This window comes from Bombus huntii, chromosome 9 (genome assembly GCF_024542735.1).
Source record: "Bombus huntii isolate Logan2020A chromosome 9, iyBomHunt1.1, whole genome shotgun sequence".
Lineage (NCBI taxonomy): Eukaryota > Metazoa > Arthropoda > Insecta > Hymenoptera > Apidae > Bombus > Bombus huntii.
Window position 1 is genome coordinate 1,143,853 of NC_066246.1, and position 21,097 is coordinate 1,164,949.

The 21,097-nt window shown below is 40.4% G+C and overlaps 5 protein-coding genes across 7 annotated transcripts in view; 3 read left to right on the plus strand and 2 right to left on the minus strand.

The window, feature by feature from the left end:
• Window positions 1-190: 190 nt before the first annotated feature.
• Window positions 191-2,655, plus strand: LOC126869148 (ras-related protein Rab-28-like). Its single transcript, XM_050625330.1, has 4 exons — window positions 191-328; window positions 1,157-1,342; window positions 1,458-1,691; window positions 1,767-2,655. The coding sequence occupies exons 1-4, from the start codon at window positions 254-256 to the stop codon at window positions 1,989-1,991; spliced, it is 720 nt and encodes a 239-aa protein (XP_050481287.1). The 5' UTR covers window positions 191-253; the 3' UTR covers window positions 1,992-2,655.
• Window positions 2,166-6,861, minus strand: LOC126869132 (hexosaminidase D-like). The gene has a single exon (XM_050625292.1). The coding sequence runs from the start codon at window positions 5,031-5,033 to the stop codon at window positions 3,282-3,284; it is 1,752 nt and encodes a 583-aa protein (XP_050481249.1). The 5' UTR covers window positions 5,034-6,861; the 3' UTR covers window positions 2,166-3,281.
• Window positions 6,862-8,615: 1,754 nt separating this feature from the next.
• LOC126869130 (shootin-1) lies at window positions 8,616-14,231 on the plus strand. Its single transcript, XM_050625287.1, has 10 exons — window positions 8,616-9,065; window positions 10,645-11,093; window positions 11,771-11,884; window positions 11,962-12,056; window positions 12,249-12,402; window positions 12,478-12,606; window positions 12,678-12,823; window positions 13,174-13,705; window positions 13,786-13,844; window positions 13,919-14,231. Exons 1-10 carry the CDS (start codon window positions 8,992-8,994, stop codon window positions 14,063-14,065), a joined length of 1,899 nt encoding a protein of 632 aa, XP_050481244.1. The 5' UTR covers window positions 8,616-8,991; the 3' UTR covers window positions 14,066-14,231.
• Window positions 14,232-14,336: 105 nt separating this feature from the next.
• LOC126869147 (protein BCCIP homolog) lies at window positions 14,337-16,376 on the minus strand. Its single transcript, XM_050625329.1, has 3 exons — window positions 16,212-16,376; window positions 15,147-15,401; window positions 14,337-15,072 (listed from the first exon to the last, which is right to left on the minus strand). The coding sequence occupies exons 1-3, from the start codon at window positions 16,320-16,322 to the stop codon at window positions 14,533-14,535; spliced, it is 906 nt and encodes a 301-aa protein (XP_050481286.1). The 5' UTR covers window positions 16,323-16,376; the 3' UTR covers window positions 14,337-14,532.
• A 342-nt stretch (window positions 16,377-16,718) lies between these two features.
• LOC126869129 (protein Skeletor, isoforms B/C) overlaps window positions 16,719-21,097 on the plus strand; it is a 53,902-nt gene continuing 49,523 nt past the window's right edge. The window contains exon 1 of one of the 3 annotated variants that reach the window (XM_050625284.1): window positions 16,719-16,856. The gene's annotated coding sequence lies outside the window, so the exon portion shown is untranslated. Of the gene's footprint in view, window positions 16,857-17,257; window positions 17,391-17,487; window positions 17,506-21,097 lie in introns of those variants that run through there. The other 2 variants (XM_050625283.1, XM_050625285.1) reach the window with 2 other exon arrangements.

The following is a 21,097-nucleotide window of genomic DNA, read 5'->3' on the forward strand; positions in this document are numbered from 1 at the left end:
GCTGTTCGTATCGATTATTCGCTAATTTATTCATGCAGCCGTGTAGACGACGACGACGTCGCACTGCCCACGGCCGGTCGGTCGATTCGCTCGATTTCATTCTCTAGCCACATGCCAGACCCTTCGTTTATATATTGCATTATAGTCGACGCAGAACCGTCGTGGCCGACACGACTTTTCGCATGATTCCCGAAACTTTCCGTCAATCGTCGCGTTTCTTCCTTTCGTGCTCCTTTTGTCCCGATCTTCCCCAATGTCTGACGTCGAGGAGGACCTACTGGTAAAGAAGCTGAAGATCGTGCTGGTCGGTGATTCTGGATCCGGCAAAGTGAGTTTTCTAATGTCCCCGGCGTCTAACCGGAAGTGTAATCCAAGTCCCAAGCGACAGTGTACTTTTTCTAGTCTTTTGTTTTTGCGTTAATGCGAAAGTAACAAAATATCGATTTGAATTTCGATCGTACATTTTTGGAAGGGTATACGCATACGAAACGTCGATGTATATGATTAAATTGTTTCGAGTTCAGAGTGCCTGAGCTTCGAAGAACCAAGCAACGTATCGATTTATTTCCTCCGTGCGAAGCGTGGTCAGTGCCACGATTAAACATACTTTCGCAAGTATAGAACGTTTTACGTTTATTGCGCTTTACTTTATCGGTAATAACCATTTTGACATCTTCGTCGCTCGAAGTGTCATACACTGTCAGCAATAAATCTTTAATAATTAGAGTCTATAGTCTACGCGTAGTTCGAGCAAAATTAGGTATTCGTGACTCGAGCCGTTTCGCGTCTGTCTTGAATTCTTTTCTTCGTCAAAATTCTTTTGCTCAATAACAGGAACAACTTCTAGTTCTCAAACAACTTCTAGCTATTAATTAGCAGGTAAGCATAACACGCGAGTTTCGATCGACGTAGAAATTCCGTGTTACGATCGAATGCCCGAGCAACACTCTACTGATCCGAGAACCCCTTAGTTATTAAGATTACTATGTATATTGATTGACAGTCGATGATTTATTTTAGAATTTTTTTATTTTCGTTTCTTGAAACCGAAAAGCTGTTCTTTAATCAGAAAAGGACCACAGCTTCTCTCTTTCTCTCTCGTCGTAACGATAGAATAGCAATTCTGGATAACTGAAATTCAAGGATCCCTGTTTAGACGAGCATCGCTCAGAAATTTTGCAATAACGAGTTCACGAGACAGTACACGCCAACATCTGGAATCGACTTCTTCCTGAAGAACGTCAACGTTGGTTTTTATAAAAACGTTAATCTACATTTATGGGATGTCGGCGGTCTTGCGTTACACGGAAACATGCTGGACAAATACGTCTTCGGTGCTCATGTAAGAAAACGGAATTAATCTGACATATGTTTCAGTCGAAACATCATTTCACAAAAAAAAAAAAAAAAATCTAGATCAGCTGTTCTTCTACAGGAGGAAAAACAATATTTTTCAGATAATCCTTTTAGTCTACGACGTCACCAATAGCTTCAGTTTCGAAGTTCTAGAAGAATGGATAGATAAAATCAGAAAATTGAGCGATAACTACGAGGAAAGACCGCTGATGGCCGTAGTTGGTAACAAATGCGACATGGAACATCAGAGGACGGTGAAAAAGGATCGAACACACAAATTCGCCGCAGACAATGGATTTCCGTCTCACGATGTTTCCGCTAGAACCGGTGAAGCGGTAAAATATTCTTTAAACAATAAGAGGAGCAATATCCTATACTTCCTTTTTAAAAAAAACTGGTTTTCATTTCAGGTTTCTTTGTGTATAGTGACCTTAGCCGCGCAAATTTTGGGTGTTCGATTGACGAAAACAGATCAGGACTATCACAAGCCCATAATAATTGCAGAAATAGGCGACACAGTGGACATGAGCACCATCCACAAGGTCGTGAAAAGGATCCCCACGAAAAAGCACACTCAAATACCATTTCATCCCCATTTACCTGGTTCAAAGTCGTCAGTTTGCCTGCTACAGTGAAAATTACCGTAACGAAAAGTGGTTTTTGCAATACGATATTTTTGTCGAACGTCAAGGACGGTTCACCTGTACATAAAACGTCCATACGAATATTTTTCGCTACTTTCTTACCGTATACAAGAGATTACTTATACTTTGAGGGGCCAATGCAATAAACCACTGGTGTCTTCGTAGTAGATTTAAAAACAAATTTATTTATTGATAAAATCTTACTACTTGCGGTAATAATGTTAATATGGATCGACGTAACAATGTTAAAAATACTTTTACAATAATAGTAGCATCGTTCGTTACAGTGATGTACATACACCGTTGATTGAGTACATGCCATAGATTTGTATTCAAGTCCTCGGTAATTTTGTCATACATGTATAAATGCTGGTGGGAAAAGATCGTTCGATACTGAGAGTTGATCCGTGAAGAAATCAGGGGATAGAGGAAGCTCTATAATCGCATTTGAACATCGTAAGATTAAGTAAAACAGGATGGTAAACGAATAAATTTTTATTCGCGTGTTAAACACCGAGAGAAAACTCGTTCGTCCATATTAAACGACTCGCAGATGTATCTCTATTTTTATAAATTGTTGATTCACAGGTTTGTTTCTATACCTAATTGTTAATGGCACTAATCATGCAAAACTATATGCAAAAAAAAAAACAAATATACAAAACAGAATGTATACAACGGAAGAACACGTCATTTAACAAACAAGAATGAGTAAGATCGCGGTATATGCGTATTTCTTAGAACAATTAGCTTTGAATAACATAAATGTAAGATGCCCGTCGGAAGTATTAAACGATAAAACATGTTAATAAATAGCAAGTAAGTTAGTGGAGGCCTTTTCATTAGGAATTAATTCCTAAGATAGCAATTCAGAAGATAGAATAATTAATCAACTTTAGGATCAATTTTTAAATTAACACTTCATCTCTAATTAGTTCACTCTTCGAGTGCACGAATTAAGATCAGTTTTCATTGATCACGGGTTCAATCGAATGTTTGTTAGACGATTCAAAAAAAGGAAAAAAAGGAAAACTAATTTACGGACGGTGCAGTCGATAGAATTTGATCACCCGCTTGAATTGAGATATAGAGCATATTCTATATATTTTAGAGATATAACGTGCAAAATTATAGTTTTGGTAAACTTTATATAGCATCGATTACTCGTCTCTTTATAAAACAAAGATTCTAAGTGTCTCGATTAATACGTCGCTTTTGTTTTTACTTTAGTGCGATCTTCAGTCTCATATTACACGTTATGGAAACTATTCATTCATTAAACTATAAGATAAGTTTTGTTAGTGGTCTTCTTGGCCATACGTTCTTTTCTAAAATCTTTTCTTTAGCCTCCCATAGTTGAGTGAATTTCTCGTTCAAAGGAGCGATATACGTTTCTATCCATTCTTGTATAGTATAATTGTCATATATGTTTTCCATAGCTGTTCTTATTTCTTTTTCAATATACTTTATCTCCGTCTTGTATTTATCCAGTTCTGCAACCGCTCTTTCTACGTGACTAGGATTTGAAAAAGAGTATTTTAAATTGTACGGCTTCAACCATCCCTTAAATGTGTTATCCTCTTCCATTTTACTAACTGCTTGAGTCAAAGAATACAGCCGTAATATAGCGGCATAAATAGACACACCGTGATAACTACATCTGGTCCAACCATATTGAGGTTCTGGAATACTTAGAGAAATGATGGCCTCGCACTCTAACGCTTGTAATACTGAAGCAGGTACTTCTATCGGAAATCTACATAAGTCTGGAGCTTGCAGGATGGCTAAATTTACAGCAAGCGAGGGTATAGCAGATGGCAGAAGTTCGCACAGTACGCTAAAGTGATCGTATCTTTGCCACCCTGTTAAGATCGCACCCTTAAATTTAATTTCAGTAGAATATTTATTGATAATCTCCAACCAACGCTGATGATTTTCCATATGATAACCAATATCGGTATAATATCTATCTGGAGCAGTAGCACCTTTGAAAGCTGTAGCGAGCCAGATATCTTTCCAAACCGATGCGTAGTTTTTCCACAATTGATCTGTCAACGATGCTCCAGGATCGGTGGTGTATTTCCAAACAACAGGTTCTACCATTAAATGCAAGCCTCTGTCTATTATTTCATCGGATGATATTTCTCTAAATTCGTCATCCCACATAAGAACAACAAGATCTGGATACTTGTTTTTTATATATTTTGCCACTTTTGAAACGTGATCCAAAAATAATTGTTTCTTGCCCCACTGTCTTTTAACCATTGTATCTAAGCATCTGGAACATTCTCCTATCTGATAAACTTCATCAGCTCCAATGTGCAAATGCTTTATATCAGGATGTGCTTCTACTATTTGGTCTATCATTTCGTATATCAATGGTAGAGTTTTGTTGTAAGTAGGGCATAAGACTTGCGGGTACCTCGAAACTTCTCTATAGTCTTTATATTGATCTAACTTGAGAACAAATTCCATATGACCGAAAGTTTGAATCAATGGTATGACTATAAGCTTATTCTTACTGGCTATCTTTTGAATTTTTGCAATGTCCTTTCTAGTATAGCAATTTCCTGCGCTGATATTTTGTATCGTTCCTTCAAAAGGAAACATATCTTCGTATTCTATAAGTATACCAGTGGCACCTAAATTTTTGAGCAAATTTAGCAGGTACTTGTAATAACTTGCCTTTGGAGGAGCTCCTTTTAAATCTAAATGCACGATTTTATGTCCCTTAAACAAGGGAACTGTTTCTGCGTGCAATCTTTCATAGTTAATATCGTTGAATAGCTTTCCTCCTCCGCTTTTCAATTTTCCCATTATTTGAGCCTCTATTTGTTTTTTTCTGGCGATGCTAAGAGGATTCTCGGTCAGGTCGCTCAATGGATAAACCTCTTCGATCTTAAACTGTGGATTTAATTTATTGGTCGTGATGTCCTTGACCTCATTATCGAGAATATGATAAATAACAATTAACAGAGTAAAACTGATCATTACGGTGATCATTAAAGAGGCTCTGCCTCCTAGTCGTGTCATGATTGTCAGTCCAGCAGAACATCAAGATTGAGTCACCTTATTATTACTCCTGTTTAATCAAAGTTATTATTATTTATAACACGAGTTGATTGTTCTTTCCAATGAATATCGGCACTTGTACTTGTAAAGCAACGTTATGTTGTTTTTAAGCTCGTTCAAGTTGAACTTACATAATATGGATGTCAAATAGGATATCATCAGAAAATAATGTAATATTATCTAATTAATTGCATTTGCAAAGAAACGACACCAGTTCTTTTCCTTATCACAGATTAATGACAGAAGGATAGAAATAATAAATCCTTGTTATATAGTGCTATACTGCTATATAGTGATAAACGCTATCAAGGAGCAGGCTGGGCAACTGTATACGATGATAAACGCCTGCTAATATAAATTGTTATAAGATATTTTATATTGGTACGTTCATCCCGTTGGATTGTTTAACTTATAAATCCAACATTTACATACATATCTCATTTAAATTGAAATTGAAATATCGTAGGAACATTTCAGACTTTACAATGTGTATTTTTATGCGATTGGATATCACGTTATCGAAAATAAGAGAGATATTCCCTAAACTATATACATTCATATTTTTCACTGCACAGAATACTTGCAAGATTCATTACACTTAACCACTAATTGTTACAAATTTGATAAAACTTTGCAGTCTACAATAATGTATCTACAAGATAATCAGGAGACAATAAATATAATGTGATAAACATCATGTCGATATCTTCTAGAACGAACTACGTACATATACATATATTATTATTGACAAAGTATTATAAACGAATAATCCATATTTATGCATCGTGAAATTTCGTGAGAAGAAAAGATACGAAATCAGGGCTGCCACTGTCACGAGCTTGACCTATAAATAACAAGCTCGTCATTCTGCATCGAATTTACTTAATGAGATCCAGCAGAACCATGATAATTTGCGATGATGTTGAATCAAGGCATGCCCCTGGCACACTCTTACGTCGCAATTTCACTTCGACTCTTCAAACATTCTTTTTTATTTATCGTCGAGTAACATATGTGTGAACAAAGTACTCAATGTGTTCGTTTAATTTACGGAGAAAATAGGCGTATTGATTGGGCGCATAAAATGCAGAACGAAGGGCGTGAAACTAAGAACGAAAATAGAGTTCTCGTACGTTTAACAAGAAAAGAATCAAAGACGAGCGAAACCGGAGAGGCTCACAGCCGTGTAATCGAATCCTTAGTAGCGAAATCTTAAATCCTAGTCCTTTATCTCGTTTCCAGTTTCCGCGAACTGTGCATGACCACCCGTTATATACTTAATGAACGTGACTCACATCTCTTTAGTTATGACGAGAGTAGGGGAATAATTCTAGACAATAAAGCTGTTTAATGATGCCACTCTACGGAAGTTTAAACCACGCGCTTGGAATAACGCGCGTTTTTGCGACCTTAGCGATTCCAACTTGTTATAACATTTATCGTAGCCAATTTTGTATCCCAATTGTACTCGAAATTGAATTATTGTCGTTGCGTCTATCGTACAATCCATGCACGTGAATAGGTTAAATGATTCATCATTAAAAGTACAGGAGTAAAGGTCGTTCTTTCGAAAAACAAATAGTACATATTCTCTGAACAAGATACGACACATAAGAGGGAAAATATTTGTCCTCCGAGAAAATATTATTGCCAGTGTTTGAAGAGAAAGTCGGATTTTGAATTACGCCGTTCCTGCGCAGTAGATCCTCGACGCTGTGCAGTCAGCGATCAATAAACGTGCACGGAGGAATGGAAAGCTATCTCGAGCCCGTCATTTTTCTCCTAACATTTTAGGTATAAAAATAAACGCTACGATCGATGTAAATCATTTTTAAACGACGCGAACGACCTTCTTCGAAAATTCTATGATAAGTACAGATTCTCCGAACTGGAGCCCACGAGAGATGTTTTTTCGAGGCACGTTTATCGGTGACAAAAACGAAAAAAACGCGGGGTTAGGTTGGGGTTAGGTTGTATCAAACGAATGTGTTTAATTCTCTCGCATTTACATCGGTTCGAGTCTCGAAGGCGTCGACGGGCTTTCATAGCAACCGAACCGAGACAAAGACTCGGCTTCAACGATTATTCAGAAATCATGACTCAAGTCCACGTATGTATGTAGACGCTGTATCTATGTTTGTACAGTTTTTTCGCAAGTATGCATGCAGCTGCGTGACAGAAAAAACAAGCGTATCGCAGGGGAACCGAGATCATTGTATCGTTTAACTAATGTACCTGACTTATGCATACTTTGACAACTAGTGCATGATATCTGCATCTGCATCTGCATCTGCATCTGCATCTGCATTGCCGACCAATTAAATCGAAGCTCAAGAGGCAAAACCCGTGCGTCGAAACAGAAGATTAGCAGTACGCTCGAGTAAAGAAATGTCTTCTTTATTGCCTCGAATATCCTTGAATTAATCCTCGTAATTTTATCAATCGTAGTCTTCGAGTAAAATTTATGAAACCTGCTGCTCGAAGAGCACCGAAATCTGTTATTCGTCGCGGTATGTATAAAGTACACACTTGGTGTTTGTCAATGTCGATAACTCGAGCAAATTCTGGCGAACGAATTCCATGATTATTTCGATCATTAAGCAATGTTACTCGTGGAGCAGAGACGCGTGCCGTTGCACATTCTCTTGGGGAAATTTTTGATCGTGGGCATATGTACCTACTTACACGATTCCGTACGAAGCAACGATATATATATATATATATATATATATATATATATGTATGTATATATTCTCAAGAGTCTTTCACGGCTGACAGATTCGGTGATAACGCGTTATTAAAGCGAGCTACTCGATGCACTGCGCAAGAAGAGGCCAATTACACGAGAAAACATTTCTTCGTTCCTTTTATTGGCATTAAAGAAACATCGGTGACCAGCCATCTTTGTTGCCACTTTACGAGATAACAAGAACAGTTAATAGATTAATTGAAATAACGCGAGGCTCGATATGCTACGATAATATAGGAAAACCGGCGCGTAAACAAGCAACAGAGAAATAAAAAAGGGGGAAAAATAGATTGTCCTTTTATCGGGATAACTCAAGCTGGGCAATTGACATTTCTTTCGAAATATATCGCGAAATTGTGCGTAAACGAAAGAGGTATGGCGTGCGAGGCGCGATTTTTCGCTGACAATGAGAAAACCTTGCGGCCACTAACGCACACACCGACGTCTTTCATTAAAGGAAGGGCACGCAATCTCGGGCTCTTTCGAGTCGTCTGGTACCTCTTGAGATAACGTGACATTACGGTCAGCCGTGCGAGCAGTATGCGCGCGAACGTCGGAGAACGCGCATCTTCGTTCTTCTTTTCTGTCATTCTTCGCTACCTCGCTCATCGGACCATAGTTCCATTAACATATCCTTCGTTGCACAGTGATATTCTGTTATATTTCTTTGATCGTCGTTCAATCGGTTTGTAAAAATGCAGCTACGTGCCCGATCGTGATATATCGATCGGTATATTGGCGTCGAACTTGCCAGCTATAGATCGTAAGTTTCCAGTCGCACAGTTTATTCCGTTTTTGTCTCTGCGTTCTTTCTTCTCCTCCTGCATCGCGTACCTCGTAATATCGTCGCAAAGCGACATACGTAATCGTGAACGTTTGTTTTTGATAAAAAGAATGCGGGAAATTGCGTCGAACGAAAGTATGCACGGCGCAAAGAACACCGTTTGACAGCATTCAACATCCACCAGCGCGAAACAGGAAAAGTGAAAGGACTTCATAGACTTCCCGTAGAGGCAATGCGGCAGGTGATGCTGCCATTCGTACGTGTAACCGTAAAATTACGCCCGACGTGCTTTCTTGACCGACAATCGTGCTCTTGGAAAACGTTTGCCTCTTACTACAGTCTCGTCGTACGTCTGCGCGCACAGAAATTGGTCCTAGTCCAGATCCATGGACAAAGGCGTCGACCGATCGTCGTTCCTTTATCGATCGACCAACGTAAATGGTGAAACGATACCAGCAAGGTGATCAATTGAATTGCAAGTGGCATATACGCACGGAAAAGTGCAACGATCTACGTGACCGTCGACCCGCTGCGTTGACGCTTGCATGACACGGCACGTTTCAAATTATCATTTCGCTCTTCCTCGATATGCCGCGTCCGTCGTCGTTGTCGGGTTCACGGGACGCGAAGCTTGAATTAAAAATAGTTGGGCTTGGTGTAAAAACGCCAACGAAATCTTTGGTATTGCCATAAGACAGCGAGGACGTCTGCGGGACAGATTTTGCGGTGCGCGGTAGATAAAACGTTCGTCAGAAGGAAGGCGTCATCGTTCCTTCTAACCCGTAAACGATACTCCAATTCGTCCAAGTATTTGTACATCGTTATACGTTTTCTTACAGTTAGATACTTTGGAATAACGATAAGCGTCGCCGTAACGAGATAAGAAGTAACGTTGGACTAATCGCGATCTATAACGATCGAGGACTTCCGTAGCGACCATGCAAATGACCCAAAAAAGCTTTTAGATTCCGGCGGTCGTTAACCTAAGCCATTTATCGAAACACCGGATTTTCTAGAATGACGCGGCCCGCAGTGACATTAACGATCATTCTCACGAGCAACAGTCGCCCGTGCATTCCAACGAATCAACTTTGAAATGTTTGCGGGAGATCTAGCTGGCTCCCACCAAGTCTAACAACACGTGTCCTCGTAGTCTCGCGTTGGAACGTTGGACGCGTAAGTAAATACGATGCGCTTCTTTGTTTCTCGTTTTCACGCGTGACGCGTTAAATCAAGCTGGCATAAACCAAGTAATACGGTGGAAATTCGTTGGACGGTTGTATCTGTCTGACGGGCAACAGTGTCGGTAACAATGATAGGGACCAATTGGACGGTGACGTAATATATCACAGAAATAACATTTAAAATTCGAGGAGTGGTCATCGCGACAACGGCGGCTCGTCCGATTACAATTGACATCGGTATTGCGTTTCATCGATTCGCGCTGATCGACGTGCTACGAAGCGTGCCTCGAACCGGCACGATATGTATTTTCCTGGCCGATCGTTTATTATCGAGAACCTCCGTAAGAGAAACGTTAGACTCGCCGAACCAACTGACTTCACAATTACCGGTAACTTGATTCGGGATTCGTTGGACGTAACGCGTTTATCATTTCCCGGTAAGTTCGCGTGGCGGCTCGGAAAGCACCTTATCTTCCCATACCGGGTACTTCGAGATTCGTGGAATCGAGATTAGTCACGAATACATTTTGACAGAGCCGGCTATTTCTAACGCGCCTTGTGGCCGCAGGGGGTGCGACCGATAGGCGTATTTTTAGAAAACGATGTTATTAACCCTCTACTGTTTGAGTACGCTCCGATAGGAATACCCTTACACGTTCCAATATGCATAGATTCGTTCAGTTTTCTGATCAACGTCTTTCTAATATACCTATAGTGTGTATCATCGATGAGTTTCGAGTCTCGCGGGATATAAGCGTGAAATTTCGTACAGTGTTATAACCATTCTGTACAAGGTCGATCAACGAGACGGAAAGGCAAGGCTCTCACGAAAGCAAATATATCGTCTGTTCGCAGAGACGACATGAATAAAACGGAACTGAACATCGTCTTGAACACCGAGCCAGCGAGGACATCCTCGAGTGTAATTCACTCGCACATTCCGGTGCCGAGGATATCGAATGCAATTAAAGCCCAAGAAAGGTGTCCCCCATCCCGCAGGGGGTCCTTCGAAAAGCTGTCGCACAGAGGAGTGTCGGTCGCCGCTCAAAGGGCGTCCTTCGAGAAGCTCGACGCTTCCGTTCAGCAGCAACGATCGAGGAACAATAATTTGTCGAGCTCGAGCATCGAGATGCGCAACTCCGAGACTGAGAAACTTGCTTTCCACACTACTACTAACTGCAAGACGAACGAGCTGGTCGGTGTCGCGAAATTGAACAGGAGCAATAGCCTGGAGAGCAAGTGGAAGAGCAAATACGAGGAATCGGAGAAGAGGAGGAAATTGTTGCTACAGAAGAGCGAGGCCGGTAATTAATAATTAGTAATAAGTTTCGCGGCGTAATGAGCGTTTGTATGGGCCGCCTAAAGTCGTTAGAGAACTTTATTATGATTCCATTAGTCATCATTAACGAAGTGACGAAACACGGCTTCTTCCCTCCGCTTGCGAACATCAATTCGATTAAACAGTTGGGATAGGAGGTTGGTAAATATGGAACGGCGCCGGTTGTAGTTACAACTTTCCTTTCGTACATCTTTATTCTTCCTTTATTCTTCTTTTTTTTTCGACACGTGCTTCATATAGTTGTTTCTCGTTGCGATCTTACTTCTCACTTTTACGCGATCAATTTCTAACAGCAACTTCGTTTCTTCGAATCGATTAAACTGTTATTGCAAGAAAGATCAAGGTGTAATGGACTTACGTAAAATAAGAGCAAGGCACGATACGTACAGCGAGAGGGAAGTGGCTGATGCATGGTTGTAGTTCATGGCCAATCATCCGACAATCATACAACTTAAACGTTATTCGGTCGTGATTCACTCGTGCACGCGAAACGAATTCTATGACGTTTCTTAGTCATTGGCCATACGCGATGAAATTATAGATTAATCGGAATAAAATATCACCTGAGTATCGTGACGTCTGCATCTGTGAGTACATTTGCAATTAAACTATTAAAGTTGTAATAAACGTTTTTTATCGCAGCAAGCAAGGAACATGCCGACTTGGAGAAGAAATATCAACAACTACAGAGACAAAATAGCACTTTGCAGTCGCAAGTGCAAGAAAAAGAACAGAGACTTCAAAAGCTGCGAACAGGTAATCGTTTATACATTCCAGAAATCTTTTCCGACGTTCCTTATTTTTATCTAACGAATTCCTCGATTTTCTTACAGTTTCCGAGGCAGTGTGCAAAGAATACGAACAACTGAAGCATCAATACGAAACTGAGACAGGCGCTATGCATAAAGCCATGCAACAAGCATCGCAGGTAAATCTAAAACAGTCCATTTCGCCTTTATAATTGTAGATACGGTGATACAGAGCTCGCGTATTTCATTGTTTCTATATAATCGTTATTATTACACTTAATATCGCATAAGAGGAAAAATCAGTTTCCAAGGTTGCAACTGGGCAGGCAATTCTATGCATAATTTATCGTATAAATTAAAATCACTTTCAGTGGTACAGACAAAATCGCGAACTAAAGAGAAGATCGCAGATCATAACTCAAAAATTCCTGCAATCGAATCCGGAAGGCTCTCTAGACCTTGAGATAGCGGACGAAGTTGACTCGAATTTCGAAGATCTTGATCAGTTGAGAGAAACGGTGAAAGGTATAAACAGAGATTAGTGGCTTACAATTTCACCGTTAATTATGCAAGTTATTTATAAGAGCGGGTAATTTGCAGAATTAAGTAAAGAGATAGCGAGACTTCAGACGGAGTTGCATTCCGCGCGCCTTCAAGAGTTTGAAGCTCAAGAACAAGTGACGCATTTGACCACGCAGTTGGACGAGGAGAGAACTCTCAGACGAAAATGTAATTGGAAACATCTGTACGATTCTCCAACGTTCGTGTAATAATATATAATAATGAAACTTTCCAATTAGGTGAAGAGAAGGTGAACGAGATGAAGGTGCAAAAAGAAAACATGGAGAGGGTGACGAAGATGGTTGCGGAGGAGGTGCAAGCGTTGAAAGCTCAATGCGATCGCGAGAGAGAAAACGCGAAGATTATGAAGATAGAGGCCGAAAGGGTAAGATGCCTTTAATATGGCTGTTTGTTAGCGTCACGTCCTCTATAGAGGTATGCTACCGGTATCCACGCCAAGCTTGGATACCATGTTCCAGTTTCCTGTCTTCGTACTTATAAAGAGAGCGACATTTTTCTAATTGATTCTTAGAAATGGTTCGATATCATGACATTCCGCGGCGTTTGTAGGACGATAAGAATGTCCTAGAAGGGTCTGGCCACGTAGTGGGAAAGGTGATGGACGATCTGGCGAAAGCACCGAGTCGAACGACTCGGCACTTACCCCAGAATCTTGAGGGAGAAGAATTATGCATAAAAATTTATAACAGGCATTCTGTGTCGTACTTTTAACAGGTACAAAAGGAAAGAAACGTGCTGGCTCATCAGAGCGCACTCTTGATGGCTGAAGTTGGCGATGACCCTAATGGAAGATTATTAACCGTTCTACAAGAGGTGGAGTCTTTGAAGAGACTATTGGAGGAAGAGCAACAGAACCATGCTTCTCACATACAGATGCTGGAGGAGAAGTTGGAGGAGAAAGAGTCGAACGTCGAGTTCGAAATAGTAGAGGAAAAGTTAAAGCTGGCCGAGTCAGAGTTGGAAGTTGTAACGCAAAGGGCAGAAAGGGCGGAAAAGTCGGTGGAAACTCTGGAAGGAGTGGTTCAAACTTTGAAGGCGAAGATCAGTGAGCTGGAAGAAAAGCTTTCCAGGCCACCACCACCCCCTTTGCCTCCACCTCCGCCGCCGCCGATGTTCAACAACGGTGGACAATCGTCGATAAAATTGCTGACGAAAGAAAAAATTAATTCGGAACGAAACGCGGTGACTGACATGGAGAACATGCTTGGAATTACGAAAAAAACACCGACGGTTGCGCAACAGCCTGGTAATTATGTTTTAGATTTTGCAGGTGGTTGAGCAACTGTGCTAATATCGTGCGTTATGTTTATTTTTTAATCGTTCCAGCTATCGACGACATTATCAACCAAATAAAAGGTGGACGCTTCACGTTGAAGCAAACGGATGTAAGTTTATGCAATCGTGGACGTTATTTTTTTATACGTAAATTACGTTTCTCAAGTGAAACGATTCGTTGCAGAAACAAAGGGAAGAGGAGAGAAAAAGACGACAGGAAGCGGAAAGCGCGCCGCCCGCTGTCTCGGAAATGTTAAATATTTTGGGTACCATGAGAAGAAGAGCCAAGCCGATAAAGCAATCGTTGAAATCAACAGACTCATCGACGTAAAAGTAGATGCTGTCGGTAATATGTAAAAAATTTGTACGCCTCGGGCACGAGTTACGTGCCATTGTTCGGACATTAATCGCGACGCGTATTTTTTTAAACAAAGATCTGTTCTACAAGAATGTTTATATTATTTATTTAGATGGAAAATAAATTTTCTACCACTAAACGTAGTATCTACATTGACGGTCCATGAAAGATCTAAGTATTCATGTACTTTTAGGCATAAAGAGAATGAATAACAGATGGTTACAGGGCAAGTGACGGGAAACAGTTTGCAGTAAGCAGTACGAAAAGGTGTATTATAAAAAGCTGATTACATGTAAAACATAGTAGTTCATTGTACAATAGATCGTCAAAGAAACCAACTTTCGAAAGCGCGTATCTTCCTTTGGTGCGCATAAGGAAGGTGCTTGTTCTTTCTTTTTCTTAGGAATATGAGATGAATTAACGTTAGTCCTTCAAATTGATTAAGGTACTTCACTTTTTATTCTGTCGATAATTGATTGTAATCTGAAAGCTTCGAAGAGAAGCACTCTCCTGTAAGGCGTCATTTCATCGTCAGACTCAGTCCACGTTCCAGATACAGCACTGTCCGATTCTTTCTCGACTGAAAATTCAAAACTTATTGTTGCTTCCTGCGCAAAAATTTCTTCCTCCGGATTGCTCCATACAATAACCTGTTCACACGTGTTATCTTTCTTTTTACTTTTTGATCTCTTAACTAGTTCCGGTCTTTTTGTTTTATAGAATTTACATATTAATATATAATATGAAAAATCGAAAGGCATCTTCTTGTTATTTGCCTTTTTTATATCGGACATTAAATTTTCCAAAAGTGGCACGGATATCTGTGCTGGAATATTAACAAATCTTTCGTTGATCAATAAACCTAATACTTCCGTCTCGTCTTCGAGAAGATTTTTTATCATAGTATCTACTGTGTCCGTCGCATGTTCCTTTGCCATTTGCGTCAGTAATTCTCTGAGTTGTTGTATACAAGGATAATTCTGAAATAAACCAATTTGCGCATCACCGGATGACTTTTGTACTAATTAAATGACATTATATACAATATATTTACCTGTTTAGAAGATAAATTAATTACTGTAGTAATACCAAACACGTCGTTGACATCGGTATCTTCGTCGTCCGATTCATCTAAATCCGCCGATTGCTTGACAACCGAACCTACGTAGTTTTCGCGGATTATTAAATCTGCCAGACCACCTAAATCAACATGAGCTTTCAAAAACAATTGTTGTAATAAGGTCTTAATGCCATGATAATCCGGATCCACTGGATATCTTCCTTCAAAGTCTACTTGAATTTCCATTCCCTAAATATAAAAAAGAATTTTATACTTTAACGTTTATTTATATTTAATATTTTGTATTATGACATATTAATTGTGAAATATGAAATTTAAAAAATATACTTAACTTAATTACAGAATAGAAATCGAAATAAATTCACATTTTCTTTGATTATAAATAATTTTTATCACAAATTAAAGATGTCTTTGTCATTAACCCCTTAACCTGCGAGGTCGTGTTAGAGACGTTGTACGACGATCGGGCCGAATATAAACAACACGTGTGAGGGACGTGGTACGTCGATAGGGCCAAACATCAACAAGACGCGTGAGAGACATGGTACGTCGATGTTATTGATTTATTATTTACTTCAAGGTAATAAATCTTTTTTGTTCGATGATCAATCGGTAGCAATTATTTATCAATTATCTTGCAAAATAAAATTAGTTGTACCTTACACATGATTTGCACGATTTCGAGCGCTCAGCCAAACTGTCAAATGGCTTGACCTGAGACCGACCATGTCGTTGCTTATGACACGCGCTATTGGAACATAAATCGTAAGACAAGGGGTTAATAACTTACAACACTGTATTTGCTTAACAATGCTCTCATGGAATTGGCACTTTGTTGGTTATGACAGTTGTACGAATGATTTCCACAATTGCTAAAGATTATACGCGTACTTAATTATTATGTTTCATTTTCGATGAATGTCAATTGTCTCGAAGACAGCTTTCAAATAAATGTGAATCAACGACCGCGTGCTCGAAAGTAGGGTTAAGACCGACTAATCACATTTTATACTGATTTTTTTCACTCAAATTCCTTACCTCTTCTTCCAATGGTTCCTTCTCGTCATTCTCACTACTTGACGAACTTTGATCATCGTCCCTGGAAAGTGGGAAAAGTCGCTGGTCACGTTTTTTGGTTGGAGCAGCCATTGTCACGGACTAAGGAGCGGTTCTGCCGTTCTGCTGGGCACCACGTGATATATATATCGTAGTATCAACGCAATTGTTTTTAATTTTCAAGAATGCTAAGATCGATAATTATTTGTTCAAGTACGATATTAGTACTTATATTTTTTAATAAAGAAACAACCATAAATATTCCTTTTTATTTTTTAACAAATATAAGTTAGGTATTCGATTTTTACATAATAGATGTATATACAATCATTTCAAATATAAAACGGTAAAAGTATTTGTTTAGTATCTAGCAAGAATTATGAACGATAACATTACAATATTAATCGCATAAAATAATTATATCGCATTTAAGTTTTAATTAGTTCAAATTTCAATTACTTCAAACGTTCGTCGACAGATGTCGCCAAATACATACTTTTGTCGTCGCGCGGCTCTAGTGATCAGTTACAGCTCATTTAGCGCGCGAGTGTGTTGTATGCAGTGTAGTGTCAATTTTACAAGACTTTGTTGCACAAAAAAGGAAATGTCTTCGAGGCGAGAAAGAAGGTAAGCGAATTCGACGTACCGTGTTATTTATGGCAAAAAGACGCGAATTAAGTTAACAAACAAAAAGCAAAAGGATGTGTTTCGCGACTATACCGAAGGTCGTAAATTTCGTATCCACCGCTGTGGAAAGTGTCGTCATTCGTCATGCGCTTGAAACGTACCGCGCAAGCGAACTGTTTTTTTAAATAAAAACTTTGCTATTTAGCTACTCGTTGCCCCGAAATGTAATCATTAGAAAGGACAATGCGCGTAACGCTACTTGAGAAAGTTACCTTGGATTCGGTACTCGTTCGATAGGTTTCGATATAACGGGAGGGAAAAATTTGAACTTCGAATCACATACTCGTGTGCAGTGAGGCGAAGACGCGTCCGTTGTCGGCACTGCGAGCCAAAATTCGATTAAAGTTCTCGCGCATGGGCCGAAGGAAATCCTGTTTTCTCAAATTTCCCGGAGTCTGTCAGGTGGCACCACGGCGTTCACCGGTCCGGGTACATCGCATCGAACAATACGGAGCAGTGCGATCGCTTTTTTAGGTTATAAAAACACGTAGCCTCATAACGTATATCCCCGAGTTATGGAGTAAAATATTCGCGCAAAAAGCAGAGCCGACGGTGGCCCTCTTTTGTCGTGCTCCCCCGTGAATATTTCGTGAGTGCTTTGAGCTGTGGCGGGCGGTGAGATGGCTGTCTCTCTTTCTCTCTTCTAGTACCTGTATTTCTATATATCTATCTCTGTTTCTTTCTCTTTATCTGGTGTTTTTATAGATGTTCGGCTGAATAGATGTTCTCGAACAGTGTACCACGTACATCCCCCCTTCGCGATTCTACCTCGTGATACGCATACAACGTGTATATATCGTGTATCGATGTACACAATGCTGCCGATGCATTAAGGATTAGTTCGATTATCAGCTACGTAACCGGAAGTAAATAGTTTCAGCGAACTTTTACGCGACCCGAAGGAACTACGAACCTTGTCTTACACTCCATCTTAACGTCTAATGTTTCCTTTTATGTTTTCTATTGATTTTTATTCGTAACGAAATAGCATCTTTTTTTTTCAAAATAACGAATAAAACATCGATTAGCTCTCTTTTCGTAAAAAAGAAGACACATAGGGAAGAACGAGTAATTTAATAATTAATTTCGTACGAGTCACATTTCGATATACGCGACTAAAAATTTGCTTCGAATAGTCGGTCGCATCTCGGAACAACAACATATGTTTCGGGTAATCTTTTCACGATTATGTTTAACGTAAGCTATAGGTTTCAAAGGCAGTAAATAACGGTACTATCCGCGAAAGACGCGTAAAATAAAGAATCTGCTAACTAAGGAAAACGTCTGCCTTTCCTTCTCTCGTAAGTCTCGTTGAAACTATTTAACAAGCTGAAATCGAGCTACTCCTGGCCACCGAGCCACTCTCTATATGGCATATACACACATACGTGTACACGACTGCAATGTTTTTCATTTTTTGGCTGCTCGGTGTCTTTTCTTTAGCGCTGTTCCATAGCATATAGCTGTCTCACCTGCCTTGATCTGTACCACCTGTGCGTTTCGTTTTTATCCTATGCTTCCTCTCGCGAGACGCGTCCCAACGGAAGTTTCTCGACTACCGGAAACCACGTCGTTTCTTTACATTTTCCTCGTCGATGCGGTCGATCGTCGAATCGTTTCGTCGTGACGTTACACGATGAGATACGAGACGATGGAAGAAAGACCGTATCGAAAGTGAACTGTTCCAGGTATACGCGCGATGTGGACGCGAGATCTCGTCGAACGGAGGCGATCGAACGCGATTGCCGATTAATTGCGCCGTCCCTTCCCTGTTGCCTAATTCGATAGCCTACTACTGATAACACGCAAACCACCGTGGCTCGTTTGATCGCGGACACGAGAGAGAGAGCGAGCACGCGTTTCACGGTTAACAGGCACAGGCCACGGATGATGTTACAATTTTGGATCTCGTTAGCTTCGGGGGATTTGGTTTATTGATTTCTCCTCGCCGTTTTCTTCTAGACGGCCTTCGAGGTGACGCGTCTATCCAACTTTGTCCTTGTTCAAACGTTCGTTACGAGACGAGCGTTCGTTTCGCTGGAAATTTCAAAGACGCGGTATTAATCGGGGAATTTGGAAAATTTGGATAATAAGTACGTACGTATTTGGACAATAAATAAGTAAATACGTACGTATCGCGGTATACGAACTCGTCAAATGTTTCCTTAAGCGTAATGTCCGTATTTCGCTTTGGCTATTTTGCAAATTATTTTCGAAATCGAGTTGTACGAGTACCGCGTTATACGGAGTCCTAGCGTAATCGTTTATTGATTTTATGCGATTTGGAATTTCGTGTTGCCCTAGACCGTTCCATACTATTGCGCTGTTTGTCGCGTCAGTCTGTACGAAGCAATTTCGGATGTTTTCCTTCAAACATGTATAGTTCAGTACGGTACATCGTACACACGTAGATCGTGTTTTTATTCGTTGAAAGGTTTGTCGTATCGCTCGTACTACGACAATAAATATTAATTATCATCGAACGAATAGAAACGATCGCATATCGGTATCGGGAATAAAGTGATCGCGTCTGTTAAACGTAGGGAGTAGTTGGTGCGATTTGGACGCAAGGCGTTCCTCTTTTTTCGCCGGTGGTGGGAATTACAGAGCGAAACGAACGAAATTAAGCCATATGGTTATATCGCAGGGGTGTGCTCGGCCCGATGCGCGGCGCAACTGGTTGATTTATCGGTGCTTTCGCGTAGCGAAAACTAGCAAGAAGGCCGAATTGAATTACGCTGCGTGCACAAATTGCTTTATTCAAATGCAATTTAAGGGTGGCGCGTCTTTCGCAGACTGCAAAGGAGAGTTTAAAGAGGCTGTTGCGTTAGGTATCCTTCTCACATACTGTACATCGTTCTATTTATCGATCTGCTCCTATATTTCTGCCCTCCATTTTTTCAACAACCATCTTCGACGATAATTTTCGGTCGGCCAAATTATTTCCCTGATTCTGCACGCAGTAACGCGAACTCGAATTCTGAATTTCTGAAAAGAAATCGCGTCGGTTCACGATCGAACCACGTTTTACGTAACGCGCGACGTAAATTTGCAGAAAATGAGGCTGGGTTAATCAACTTTGGTCGACGCTACGTCAAAGCGTTTGAGGTCCTTTCCTGCTTGACCTTTCGAAACGGCAACGTAGGTGGACATTAACGTCGTATCTTGGCTCGACGTACTCCCGACGTCGACGTTTCTTCCTGCTGCTCTTCTTCCCCTTTCGATGGCGAGAATGCTCGAAGCTGATTACATTGCAGCTCGTCGAAAGTTCAGAAAACGTCGGAATATCGGACGCGCCTGGGTCAAGCTTTTTCCTTCTATCGAGCGGAATTTTTCTGCCATTGGAACAACAAGCTGTTCGTCGAGGGGATACGTATAAATTCGATCGAACGTTTTCCATCGTTGCCTCGGGTTGCGCGAATCGCCAGAGATTTATCATCCTCGTTTCTGACCCTTGGTCGAAGCCAAACGGTTAAGAAACCAGCCTAACAAGCATCGAGTCGCTACGTTTTCCTCGCCAAACAATTGCGAGTGGTTCTCTTTCCAAATTTCGTCGTTTCGAACTGTTCAAAGATCCGGACGATAATTACGATTCGGTTGCGACGCGAAACCGTGATTCTCTACTTTTCTGTTTCATTTCAAAATGCCTGGCAAATTCTTTTAATTTTATTCTATTTCTACGCCGTTTCAATTTGGACGACCTCGAAGAAAGCGAAGCGGCCAAAGCAAACAGTATCTTTGACTTTGAACACGCGCACGATATCATTGAGAATATCAAGCCAACCAAAATACCTTCAGTTACGTTTCTATGCTCCCTATAGGGAAGATTCGCATGATAAAAGCTTCTCAGAGTAACTAAGATTCTTAGGATTCAACGGGAAATGAAAGATGCTGCCTCTCGAATATCGTGCAACTTTTCTCCGAATCTCGCTGTCAACTACTTAGCGATATTATTCGCTTACATCGTCGTGCAAAGTTTGTTTATTCGTCGCGGCGCCGATTATTCGAGCAACGATTTAGCGCAGCCATTCGAAGTCGTCTGGAATAATCGTCTATCCGCGGTGGATAAAGACAGTTGTCCTTAAATTTCTCATTCGCGTAAAGAATAACGAAGAAGCGAATAGCGTATAAAAGAGGATAGCGGATGATTAATTGTACGTTAGAGTTCTCCTTTATCCGAT